Genomic DNA, 12,415 nt, shown 5'->3' with positions numbered 1-12,415 from the left:
ATGTCCGGGGTTGTGGAGAACAGAATATAACACAGAGGTCTAGGGGATTGCACCGTGGGAAAGGGTTGGTGGTCAGCCTGGAGGGAAAAGACCTCCTGTAAAGTGATTGACAACCCACTAAAGACGGAAGAGAAAACATATCCACAATCCCTCTGAAGCCGAGCTGAGAGCAGGTGTCTGTGAAGGGGGCCACTCAGGAAGGTTGGTGGCTTGGTCAACTCTAACTGGACTCCTTCAGTTGAGACCACGCTTCAGTTCAGTCACCACCTGGACCCTAAATCGTTACTTTATTTCTCATCACACATGAGTACAAAAGGAGGAAGTAACTGTTCATAGATACATGGCGATGAAATATTTTCAAAGGTAGGTACGTTCTGGGGCACCTGGCTGGCTCAGTCAGTAGAGCGTGCAACTCTTGATCTCAGGTTGTGAGTTCGAGCCCCACGTTGGGTGTAGAGATTACTTAAAAAGGATAGGGGCGCCTGGGTGGCTCAGTCGGTTAAGCATCTGACTGTTGATTTCAGTTCAGGTCATGATCTCGCGGTTCATGGGTTCGAGCTCCGCATCAGGCTCTGTCCTGACAGTGTGGAACCTGCCTGGGATTCTTTCTCCCTCTCTCTCTGCCCTTTCCCTGCTCTCGCTCTCCCGCGCTCTCCAAATAAATAAATAAATAAACTTTAAAAAGTATAATGAAATAAAATCCTGAGAATAAAACATACTAAGCATTTTTTTTTAAAGTAAGATCTGAGTTACAAATTCAGCTATTTCGGTGTCATGAAATTAGCTGTCATCAGATCAGCCAGTGTGATCTTTATAAACCATGTCATTGTCCTACTTAAATATTTTCAACAACCTCTTACTGCACTAAGGCTGAAGGACCCCCCCACCCCCACCCCGGACCCCCCACCTGCTGGCAGCTGCAGGGACCGATTATCATGTTCCTTCTCCATTCGCCTTTCTTTCCTTTCTCACTCGGCCCCAGGCTCCCAGCTTTGTCTAGGGTCGAAGAACATATCAAGCTTCATTATGGCGCAGGGCTTTGCTCTGGCTCTTTCCTCTGCTCCAGATTCCTTTCCTCTGGGCTTTTCCATGGCAGGTGCCCTCTTGCCCTCCCCCCACAATGGCCCCTCAGCAAACAGGCTTTCTCTGATGACCCTACCTATTCATCTCCGCTGGTATTCCCCAACCCAGCTTCCGGACTGCTCCCACTACGGTACCCCTTACGAGCTGCCTGTATTCCATCCATTCATTTGGCTACTTCTTTATTGCCCAATTCACTTGGTAGAAGGAAAACCCCCAATATAAGAGGGGTGCTGGCTGTTACATGGGTGGCTCTCAAAAAACATTGGATCACGGATCCAATAGTGAGTAATTAAATTCACCAATTCATATACTTTCTTCCTGACTGCGACGAGGAAATGGTATATCAACTGTTGGCCACGATGGCAAGACGGTCCCGTTGGTGAGATTTTTGATTTTTCGGCTTCGGTTAGGTGGGGCACTCACTTGTTTTCATGGGCTTGCTCTCTGACGACCTTTCTTCAATGCAGATTGATGACAGATTGGTCAACCCGATTAGGACTTAGAGAGTCTCTAGTTTTTCTAGGTTTGTAAGGAGAAAGATGCCATTGAAATATGCAGGGGAAGCAAACAAACCCAGAGGGCAGGCTCTGAGCATGAACTTTCTTCTGCAGGTTCTACTAAAAGGGAGCCGTGAAGAGGACTCCCTGGGTTTCCTAGGGTACTGTCCTCAGGAGAACGTGCTGTGGCCCAACCTGACCACAAAGGAGCACTTGGAGGTGTTCGCTGCTGTGAAAGGGCTCAGGAAAGCCGATGCGGCAGTCACCGTCACAAGGTAGGCGGGAGCCACAGGTGTTCTATGCCTGAGGGTGCGGGACAGTTGGGAGTGACGAGCTTCACTGTCATTCTGGACGGAAGACTCCTCTCTCGAGAGGAAGAGAGAGAGAGGGAGAGCGAGAGGGAGAGCGAGCGATCAACCCCTGACCCAGACCACACTGGGTAGATTCCCCACTAGAAACCCGTTTCCTGTATTTCAAAGTGTTCATTTTCCTCTCATACTGAATATGAAAATTAAAAAGTAACCATCAGTGAAAGTTACCAAAAATACTAAAATTGAAGCATAGGGCACCTGCCTCAGTTAAGCGCCCAACTTCAGCTCAGATCATAATCTCACAGTTCGTGAGTTCGAGCCTTGTATCAGACTCTGCTGACAGCACGGATCCTGCTTAGGCTTCTCTCTCTTTCTCTCTTTCTCTCTCTCTCTCAAAAATAAATAAACATTTTTTGGGAGCGCTTGGGTGGCTCAGTTGGTTGAGCGTCCGACTTCAGCTCAGGTAATGATCTCCCAGCTTGTGGGTTTGAGCCCCGCATCAGGCTCTGTGCTGACGGCTCGGAGCCTGGAGCCTGCTTCAGATTCTGTGCCTCCCTCTCTCTCTGCCCCAACCCACTCGCATTCTGTCTCTGTCTCTCTCAAAAATAGATAAACATTAAAAAAAATTTTTTTAATAAATATTTTTTAAAAAGCAAAATATAAGTACAATTCAGTATAAAGTATTTATTTTGGCACAACTATTTAGAAATCATGAAATGTGCTTCTATTCTTTTAAAAGAGAAAACTATCCCTCTGAGGGGATCAGACCAACCAGTTCTAAAATGCCTGGCACGTAGGGCCGCCTGAGTGGCTCAGTCTGTTGGGCATCCGACTTCGGCTGAGGTCATGATCTCGCGGTCTGTGAGTTCAAGCCCCGCATTGGGCTCTGTGCTGATGGCTCAGAGCCTGGAGCATGCTGCAGATTCCGTGTCTCCGTCTCTCTCTCTGCCTCTCCCCCTGCTCACACTCTGGGCCTCTCTCTCTCTCTCTCAGAAATAAATTAAAACATTTTTAAAAATTAAAAAAAAAAGAAAAGATCGCCTGGCGTCTATTTTCAGAACCGCATTTCTGAGCTCCGCTCTGCATCCTTGGGCTGCGGGTCTGCCCTCCTTCCAACTTCCTCACTGTGATGCCCCATCGTGTTTCCCTCCTTCAGGCTGGTGGATGCACTCAAGCTTCAGGACCAACTGAAGCTGTCCGTGAGGACCTTATCCGAGGGAATAAAGAGGAAGGTAAGGGGGGGGGGGGGGCTCAGCATTCCTCTGCACACCCCACATGTCAGCCCCAGACACGCTGTTCCTCTCGTTCCAGCTGTGCTTCGCGCTGAGCATCCTGGGAAACTCATCGGTGGTGCTTCTGGACGAGCCGTCCACAGGGATGGACCCCGAGGGGCAGCAGCAAATGTGGTGAGGGGGCACGACCCCGTCGGGGCCAGCTCCAGTGCCCCGTAGGAAATCTGTGAATTGCTTTCCTGCTGTAAGAATGGCCCCTTAAACTGTCAAAGGAGACACCTCTCAGGATCGTTAGGGCCACCGATATTTGGCAAACCAAAAAGGAAACCTCTCCCCGATGATAGTCCATCACTGAAGAAAGAGTAGGCATCGTTGATCGCCACGGTGATAACCATGCCAGGCTGGTGTTTTAGAGTGAGGGCCCAGTATTAGGTTGTCGAGGTGGGATCGGGTCCTCCGTGTCACCTTGTATATTTCTTAGGAATGTATTTTCTCCTACGAGGCTGTGACACCTCTGTTGCTGGATTCTCCCTGCTCCTTCGTGCAGCCTTTTCGTAACCAGTCTCCTGCTCAGCATTTCTCTTTCAGTGCCACCTCGTGATCGACATGGTATTCTGTGCCCGCTCCTCTTCCAACGCCTGGCTCCCCCCCCTCCTCCCACCTGCCTCCCCACCCCCCCCACGGGTCCCTCCCTTGCTTAAGCTCTTTTTGCAAATGACTCAACCTTTGTGCCAGTTACAAATTCTTCTCTCTGCCCACTTACGATTAACGAGAAGCCTTTCGCAATTGCACATGGTCCTTTGACGATTCAGGCAGGCAATCCGGGCCACCTTTAAGAACACGGAGAGAGGCGCCCTCCTGACGACCCACTACATGGCAGAGGCAGAGGCCATGTGTGACCGCGTGGCCATCATGGTGTCCGGAAGGCTGAGGTGGGTGCCCGTCCACCCCTGCACTGGGCACCCAGGTGCACGGCCGGAGGAGTCTGTGGACAGAGGGAGGTCTCCGTGTGGCTGTAGCTGCTGCATCTGGGTCCACCTGTGAGGTCCTTTGGACACCAAGGGTCTCAAGCGTGGTGTTCTCTGTCCCGTTCCCCTGTCTCTTACGACCTCATCCTCCTCCCACCTCCAGGTGTATCGGTTCCATCCAGCACCTGAAGAGCAAATTTGGCAAGAATTACCTGCTGGAGATGAAAGTGAAGGCCCTCGAGCAAAGGGAAAGCCTCCACCTCGAAATCCTCAGGGTTTTCCCCCAGGCTGCTCGGCAGGAAAGGTAAAGCTGGGTGCTTGCTGGTTTCGATCTGATACCAAACTTTTCCTTGCCGGTTTCATTGATTTATGGCCCTCGGAGTCCACAGTGAGCCCCAAAGGAAACCTCAAAGAAGTTATTTGCTGGACACCCAAGAACCTAAATTGGAGAAGAGAAGAGCTGGTGTAAAATCAGAGGGACTAAGTGCTAAGTGCCCTGTACTGTCCTGATCTTGCGTTATTCTACTTCATCCTCCCCGAGACTTGCCAAGGAAGACATCGTTTTTCCATTTTTCCTGGGATGGTTTCAAAAGAGCATTGTGAGAGTCTGGCCACTACAAGGACCTTAATGAGTGGAATTGATTGTTACCTTTAAGGATAGGAAACTGAAGGGCGCCTGGGTGGCTCAGGGTTAAGCATCCGACTTCGACTCGGCTCATGATTTCACCGTCCATGGGTTTGAGCCCCATGTCGGGTTTTGCGCTGACAGCTCGGAGCCTGGAGCCTGCTTCGGATTCTGTGTCTCCCTCTGTCTCTGCCCCTCCCCTGCTTTCTCCCTCTCTCTCTCTCTCTCTCTCTCTCTCTCTCTCTCTCTCTGTCTCTGTCTTTCAAAAATAAATGCACATTAAAAAAAAGAATAGGAAACTGGTAAGTGAGGTCACATGACAGCTAACAAGTGGCACAAGAATATAAACCTAATTATTTCACTTCAAATCTATTTTATAAACAGTCTAGTAATGGCACACTTCTCAGGAGCATAATACAGTAAAAATCAAGAGATTAATTTTAGGGGCATTTTTATCAGCTAGACTTGATGACAGAAGACAGATGATTTAGGAGTTGGGGGAGAAAACAGGAAAGGGTGATAAGTCACAACAATACGGTGGGAAAATACTATTTCTACAGTGGAGTATAAGTATCACAGCAATGCTGTACCTTGTGTGCAGCCCACAACTGAATAGAAATAGGTCATAAAGTCACAAGGAATGAGAATAGATGAGAACGATTGACCCATAAAGCGAGCTAATAGCATTAGCTATTAAAAATTAAAAATTTTTAAATATTTATTTTGAGAGAGAGAGAGAGAGGGAGACACAGAATCCGAAGCAGGCTCCAGGCTCCGAGCTGTCAGCACAGAGCCCCACGCAGGGCTCGAACTCGCGAACCATGAGATCATGCCCTGAGCCGAGGTCGGACGCTCAACCAACTGAGCCACCCAGGTGCCCCACGCAAATAGTATCTTAACAAAATGAAATCTAAATCCTCCTGATTTTCAAATGGTAAAAAGACAAGTGTTCGTCTGAGAAACAAATTATTTTTAAAAAATGCGAGTCAATTCAATTTCAGTTATATTTTCAGTTTTATATTCAGGATTCAATTATATTATCCCAAATTAGGAGAGCATGGGGCAAGGTCAGAGAGAGATGAGTTCTCTGGAGAAAAGACCCAGAGTCCCCACGTGAATTGGATGATGTCAAGCAACTACCAGGCGTCAGTCCCTGGCTGGAAGGTGATGTTTGAGGAGCCAGTGTTCAGCTGAAAAGATAAGGTGACAGGTGACTCTGACACATGTCCACGTTTTACCTGCACTGCACCTCTTATCTCAGAAGCCAAGGGCACGATCCCCTCCTGCCTCCCAGTTGTCCTTGTGGACGGCCTCAGCCTGGGCATTTCGCTGGCCCAAACTGACTCTTAGGAGGACAGCGACCGGAGAGAGGGTCGCAGCCAGCTTGCACCTGCGCAGGTGGTACCAGCCTCAGCCCCGCCCCTCTCCCCCCAGGTTCTCCTCGGTGATGGTCTATAAAGTGCCAGTGGAAGATGTTCGACCTTTGGCACGAGCTTTCTTCATGTTAGAGAAGGGTAAGAGCGATACACTTTGAAATAAGATCCCCCGGAAAGCAGTTAATTCCAAATCCTAGATGAATCCATCGGCACGACAAGAACGGAATGTGACCTAAGGTGTTAGTTTTCAAAGTTCAAATCTCCAGTTGAATCTTACGGGCACGGGATCAAAGAGGTGGACAGATTCTGTGTGTGTTGGGTGTTGGGGGAGGGGCAGGGGGTTAATGGGAGTGATTTTACCTTTGGTGGGGTTTTTCTGTGTGTGTATACACACACACACACACACACACAGGAACAACCTAAGGCAAAATTCAGTTGTGTATGCATTCAAGGAGGATGTTTTCTTTGGGAACATTGATGCATGCATATTTACAATTCAATTTTTATATGGACTTACATCTTATTTTATTGCCTTAGGCTGGGTATTAAGAAACTGGCTCCTGTCTGGTCATTAGAACAATCTTCCCTTGTCTGTTGCACTTCGAAAGTGACCACGCTGCGTCTGTCATCACCGCCCCATGTTTTTCTTGCCATCAGAGCTCATTAGCTCTGCTTCTCTGAACTGTGCTAGCCGCAACTCCCTCCCTCTGCTCTTTCCATTGTCACGGCTCAGTGATCTTTTTGCTGGCTTGCCACCTTCCCTAGGGAAGACATTTAAGGCTCCTGGTTCAAGAAGACTTTTTTTACTCCTGCCGATAACATTCATGGTCACGGCAGTGCCCCCTTTCCATTCTCCGAGCTGAGGACCCCAACTCTCTGGACCATGTGTTTGTGCAGTCACTTCCGGATCGACACTGTGGCCAGTACTGGCCTGGAGGTTCTGCTGGTGACCTATTTCCAGTCTACTGCCCTCCCATCGGGGCTGGGACTAGTCCCATTTTGGTTAAGGACAAGGGTTTTCAACTCAATTAGGCGCAAGCTGTCACTGGAGAGAGAGGCCCACAAAAGATATCTGCTCCCCAGAAACCTTCAAACATCTTTCGATATCATCTTTTGATGCTTCCCTTTGCCAAATGTGTCTTCCTTCCACTTCTTCCTGTGCTGAGTGTGCAAAAGCCTTGGATCACACACAGGGAAGGAGGCCTTTGCAGCACCGTTTCCTCCATTAAACAGACATTGCGAACACTGTGCTAAATGAGCATTGCGTGAGCACTTTTCTCCCCAGACCCAAGTGAATGCATTGGTGTATTTTATTTTTAATTTTTTTTTTAATGTTTATTTTTGAGAGAGAGAGAGTGCGAGCGGGGGAGAAGCGGAGAGAGAGAGGGAGACATAGAATCCAAAGCAGGCTCCAGGCTCCGAGCTGTCGGCACAGAGCCCGACGCGGGGCTCGAACCCACAAGCCACCAGATCGTGACCTGAGCTGAAGTCGGACACTCAGCCGACTGAGCCACCCAGGTGCCCCAGCATTGGCGTATTTTTAACTGAATGCAATCCTTAAACTAGGAACATTGTCATTGAAACTTTTTTATTCAACAAGTTTTTAAAAGTTGTTGTTTGTACTGGATGCTGAACTGTCCGGCTATAAAAATATATGAACTCCTGGGGCACCTTGGGTGGCTCAGTCAGTTAAGTGATCAACTTCAGCTCAGGTCATGATCTCACAGCTCGTGAGTACGAGCCCCGCGTCGGGCTCTGTGCGGACGGCTCGGAGCCTGGAGCCTGCTTTGGATTCTGTGGCTCCCTCTTTCTCTCTGCCCCTCCCCTGCTCAAACTCTGTCTCTCTGTTTCTCTCCAAAATAAACATTAAAATATGTATCTATGAACTCCTCATGTGCACCCATCCTTCTGCAGTTAAACAGAGCTTCGACCTGGAGGAGTACAGCCTCTCGCAGTCCACCCTGGAGCAGGTGGGTCCGTTTTAGGGACTTTGTTCCATCCGTGGGACAGAAGTGTACAAGCTGTGCCCGTGCTTTGCACTCGCTCGGAGCTGCGGGAGGCAGCGTGACCTCCCCGTCTCTTCATTTCTTGCCCCTCTCAGGTGTTCCTGGAGCTCTCCAAGGAGCAGGAGCTGGATGACTTTGACGAAGAACTTGACCCCTCAGTTAGATGGAAGCTCCTCCCCCAGGAGGACCCTTGACGCGCCAAAACCTCTATTTCCTTTCAAGCCTGCAGTTGTGTTTTTTTGAGACATTTATTTTTATAGCTTCAATGTCAGATTTCTAGAAACTATATTGTAAACACAACATGATTCTTCCTGTGGTGGAGAGAAGGAGCAAGCGCTGGGCAATTGCAGTGACCGCGTGGACAGAGGCACATGGCTGAGCCCGCCTCCTGGTCACAGCCTCTGTGTCTCTGCAGGTGGCCCTGATTCCCTATTTCTGCATAATACTGAATAAGCAAACTCACTCTTACAAGACTGTTTCATTTTCTGAGTACAATAAACACATTGGGTTCAATTGTTTGTTTGTTTGTTTATCAAAACCTTAAAATACCCACTCACGTAGACTTTGTGAAGCTGATATTTTAATAAGAATTTAAGTGACCATGTCAAAGGTGTCATACTCTTCGAAATAGATTTTTTTTTGTATATTCTTATGGCTAAAAGTATGACGGCATCATTCGTTCTAATATCTGATACCAATATATTTGAAAACACATCCCCTGGTAATGCTATGAGTAGCATACACACGTACTTGTGATTAGCAGTTTACTGAACTTTTTAAATCCCGGTAAACCATTGAAGTCCCGTTTTCACTGTATTTTAAAATCGAGGCTTCAGAGTTGCCCGTTTTGCCACGGATCGTTCATGGATATTTGCCGCCTGGTCTAAGAAAGTTGATAAATGACCAAGTTGGTGGAAAATGTAAAATAAATCTCATATGTGCTGTTTTGAATTTTTTTTAATTAATTTATTTTTTTAATTAATTTATTTTTTGAGAGAGAGAGCACGAGCAAGAGAGGGGCAGAGAGAGAAAGGGACAGAGGATCCGAAGCAGGCTGTCGGCAGCGAGCCCGACGCAGGGCTCCAAGTCACCAACCGTGAGATCAGGACCTGAGCCGAAGTCGGACGCTCAAGTGACTGAGCCACCCAGGTGTCCTGAAATATGTTTTCTACTTCAAGGATTTTCACGTGTCTCTTTCTTGGCTAAGTGGCCTATTTACAAATTCATTGAAATCAAATTAAAAAAAAATTCTATCGTAAGAGCTGGTGTGCTATAATCAACGTGTTGCTAAATGCAAAGAAAGAAAAAACACACCGTGGTTAAGGAAGTAAACGGTGGTGGCAAACATCTCCTAGAACAATCTTTTTTAAAAATCCCGGGTATGGTGGGGCGCCTGGGTGGCTCAGTCGGTTGAGCGTCCGACTTCGGCTCAGGTCACGATCTCGCAGTCCGTGAGTTCGAGCCCCGCGTCGGGCTCTGTGCTGATGGCTCAGAGCCTGGAGCCTGCTTCGGATTCTGTGTCTCCCTCTCTCTCTGCCCCTTCCCCATTCATGCTCTGTCTCAAAAATGAATAAGTGTTAAAAAAAAATTAAAATCCCGGGTATGGCTACCATGCATAACATGTAGTTAAACAAGATTTTTCTGAGCTGTGGAGAGACTTCCCTGCCAGTTCTCTCTGCCTTATCTTTTCTTCCCTCGGGAAGCCCTGACCCTCCCAGACTCAGATCCTTTTTAGCAGCCTGGAAAGTTCTCTTCCAAGCGGCACCCCTCCCCTCCCTTCCCAAGGTCCGTTTGTTCATCTTGTTCTGGTGCGAGGGATGTGCCGGAAGGCCGGTCGGTGCAAAGACACCCCAAATCCCCTGCCAGTCCCTGTCTTCGAAGGCAGGGCTCGCATTCCCCCTCTGTATTCCCATCAAGCAAGATAACGTAAAGAAAACGTGCTGCTCAGCGTTCCGGGTCAGGGGCTCTGGGGGCAGCCAACCTGGAGCACGTCCTTTGTAACCATGAAGGTCCACGTGACAGGCTCGGATCTCCTTGGACCGCTGGCCATGCAAGAAAGGGAAGAGGCTACGGGTAGTCCCCAGGCCGGTTGCTACTCTGTCCACCTGCTGCGTGTGGAGCCCCGCACGCAGGGGGGATCCGGTCCCCACTCCTGGACGCCTGGTCCGTAAGTTCCCCCAACCAACCACCTCCACCGCTGTCTCCGGTCATTTCTTCGGCCTCGCTGGGCCCTCTCCCACCCTCCGCTTAGAGTCTACAGAGCCACGGCTGGGAGCCACTGGGTGAACGCAACTCCGCGCCTGCCTTCAGCAACCCGTTGCTGCGTGTCCAGACCACTAGTCTGGAGCTTGGCCTAAGTTCAATGTGGGGTCTACCATTTACTGTCCGCACGCCCCTCGCTTCGAGACAGCAGAGCCCGCCTCCGAGGGTTGCCGTGACCACCAAAAGTCAACAACAGTCCCGAGCTGCTGGCTGTGACCAGCATCCGGTGCATTCCAGGGGGCTCCCTCTTGTTTTTGTCCCCTGGGTTCTCCGGGGCACATCAACCTGCTCCCGTGTCACCTCGTTTCCTAAGGGCCAGCCGAGGCGTCTGTAAATAATCCCTGAACAGACTTCTTGGCACGGAGGACTTCACGCTGCAGCCCAGAGGAGTAACGCAGGGGCGCCTGGTGGGGGGGAGGCTCAGTCAGTTAAGCGTCCACCATCCGCTCGGGTCATGATCTCGCGGTTGGTGGGTTCGAGCCCTGCGTCGGGCTCTTATCTGTGCTGACAGCTGGGAGCCTGGACTCTGCTTCGGATTCTGCCAGGAAAAGCCTGCCCGCTCTTCACGTGGCTTCACGTGGGACCCACGTGTGGCGTTGGCTTCCCCTGATCCATCTGCAGAGGAAACCCAACGTTTCGCCAGCAGGGTGCTGCCCGGTGGCAGATGTTGACATTTCGGAGGCCATCGAGGGAACCTAAAGTCACAGACTAGCTCTGCGCATTTTACCCCCAACCTGTAACAGCCCCTTACATCCACAGGCCCCTGAGGACACGGAGCATTGCTGTGCTAAAAATAAATCTCTTTGTTTCTTACGGTCAGTCTTACCCTACCCATCCCTTTTTAATCTCATTAGTATCCTCTAATAGTCTTCTAACCTCCTTTGGTTTGGGTTTGGGGGGTTTGGGTTTTTTGCCTCTCTTTTGGTTGTGTAGAGATCCTACGAAATCATATTCAAGGGAAAAACATTCAGTTCAAGGAAATTGATTGGCACGGTGGAAATAATACCCCAGCTAATGGACCAATATCGCTATTTTCCAATCAGATGTACGAAGTCGAGGGGACATGGCTCCCTGCCCCAGGCTCTGTCTTAGTCCAGTTTCCATGCTTGATTGCTTTCCTGCTCACTTGTTGGTTTCCTCTCCTTCTATCCAGGTCTATGCCTACTTATTTATTTATTTATTTATTTAATATATTTTCCTGCATCCACGCCTCCTCTAGTGATCTATAGGGTTTTCCACACCTGTTTTTCTTTTAAGTTTGTTTGTTTATTTTGAGAGAGACAGAGAAAGAGCGCAAGCAGGAGAGGGGCAGAGAGAGAGAGGAGGACAGAGGATCTGAGGCAGGCTCCGTGCCGACAGCAGATGGACGGCCCAATGCGGGGCTCGAACTCACAAACTGTGAGATCATGACCTGGGCCAATGTCAGACGCTTAACTGACTGAGCCACCCAGGTGCCTCAGATCTATGCCACTTTCAAAGCCTTTCCTGAGATGTTGAAGTAAAACTGGGAGGGGGGGAGAATTTTTCCCACTATTAAAAAAAAAAAAATATCTACAGTCTTCCAAGATCCCAGAGAGGTCAAGTGATACATTATGTTGAGCAACAAATGATAAAGGCGTCAGGAAAAATAGACAACGACTTGAAAATGGTGGGAACCAAGTGTCTCAGGAGACATCCTTTGTCTACTTGACCCGTGGAGAACACACACAGCTGTGAAAGGGTTGGAGGGATAGACTAATGCAGAATCATCACCTCACACACAGGAAATGGCAACATTTTGAAGGGGGGGAACCTTCGTATTCTTCTTATAAATTCCAAAATGTCCTTGTTTTTCCAGTGATTTACAATTCGTGTCTTCATCCTACTCTTCACATCCAAGAAAAGAAATACACGAGACCTCAATTAAATAGATTCTAAAGTTGAGGTCTTAACCCGTGGAAGCCCGAGTGATCTCAGTCTCGCTTTGGAGGATGAGAGAGGTAGCTTGTACCCGGGTTCTAAATAGGTCAATGCTGCTGTGTTGTCAGAGAACTCATGAGGACAGAGCATACAAAT

General features: G+C 48.9%; 1 protein-coding gene across 8 annotated transcripts in view; it reads left to right on the top strand.

The window, feature by feature from the left end:
• The window catches only part of ABCA8 (ATP binding cassette subfamily A member 8), an 89,300-nt gene extending 80,689 nt beyond the window's left edge, over positions 1 to 8,611 (top strand). For 7 of the 8 annotated variants that reach the window (XM_015072661.3, XM_027047940.2, XM_027047938.2 and 4 more), the window contains 8 exons: positions 1,695 to 1,855; positions 3,048 to 3,123; positions 3,203 to 3,297; positions 3,936 to 4,055; positions 4,255 to 4,395; positions 6,151 to 6,230; positions 8,007 to 8,062; positions 8,194 to 8,611. In XM_015072661.3, coding sequence (XP_014928147.2) covers positions 1,695 to 1,855; positions 3,048 to 3,123; positions 3,203 to 3,297; positions 3,936 to 4,055; positions 4,255 to 4,395; positions 6,151 to 6,230; positions 8,007 to 8,062; positions 8,194 to 8,292 — 828 coding nt within the window. In that variant the 3' untranslated portion in view covers positions 8,293 to 8,611. Of the gene's footprint in view, positions 1 to 1,694; positions 1,856 to 3,047; positions 3,124 to 3,202; positions 3,298 to 3,935; positions 4,056 to 4,254; positions 4,396 to 4,480; positions 4,961 to 6,150; positions 6,231 to 8,006; positions 8,063 to 8,193 lie in introns of those variants that run through there. The other variant, XM_053212480.1, reaches the window with a different exon arrangement.
• Positions 8,612 to 12,415: the final 3,804 nt, after the last annotated feature.

Source organism: Acinonyx jubatus, chromosome E1 (genome assembly GCF_027475565.1).
Source record: "Acinonyx jubatus isolate Ajub_Pintada_27869175 chromosome E1, VMU_Ajub_asm_v1.0, whole genome shotgun sequence".
Classification (NCBI taxonomy): Eukaryota; Metazoa; Chordata; class Mammalia; order Carnivora; family Felidae; genus Acinonyx; species Acinonyx jubatus.
Note: the sequence above shows the minus strand (reverse complement) of the source record. Positions and strands in the feature narration are given on the sequence as shown.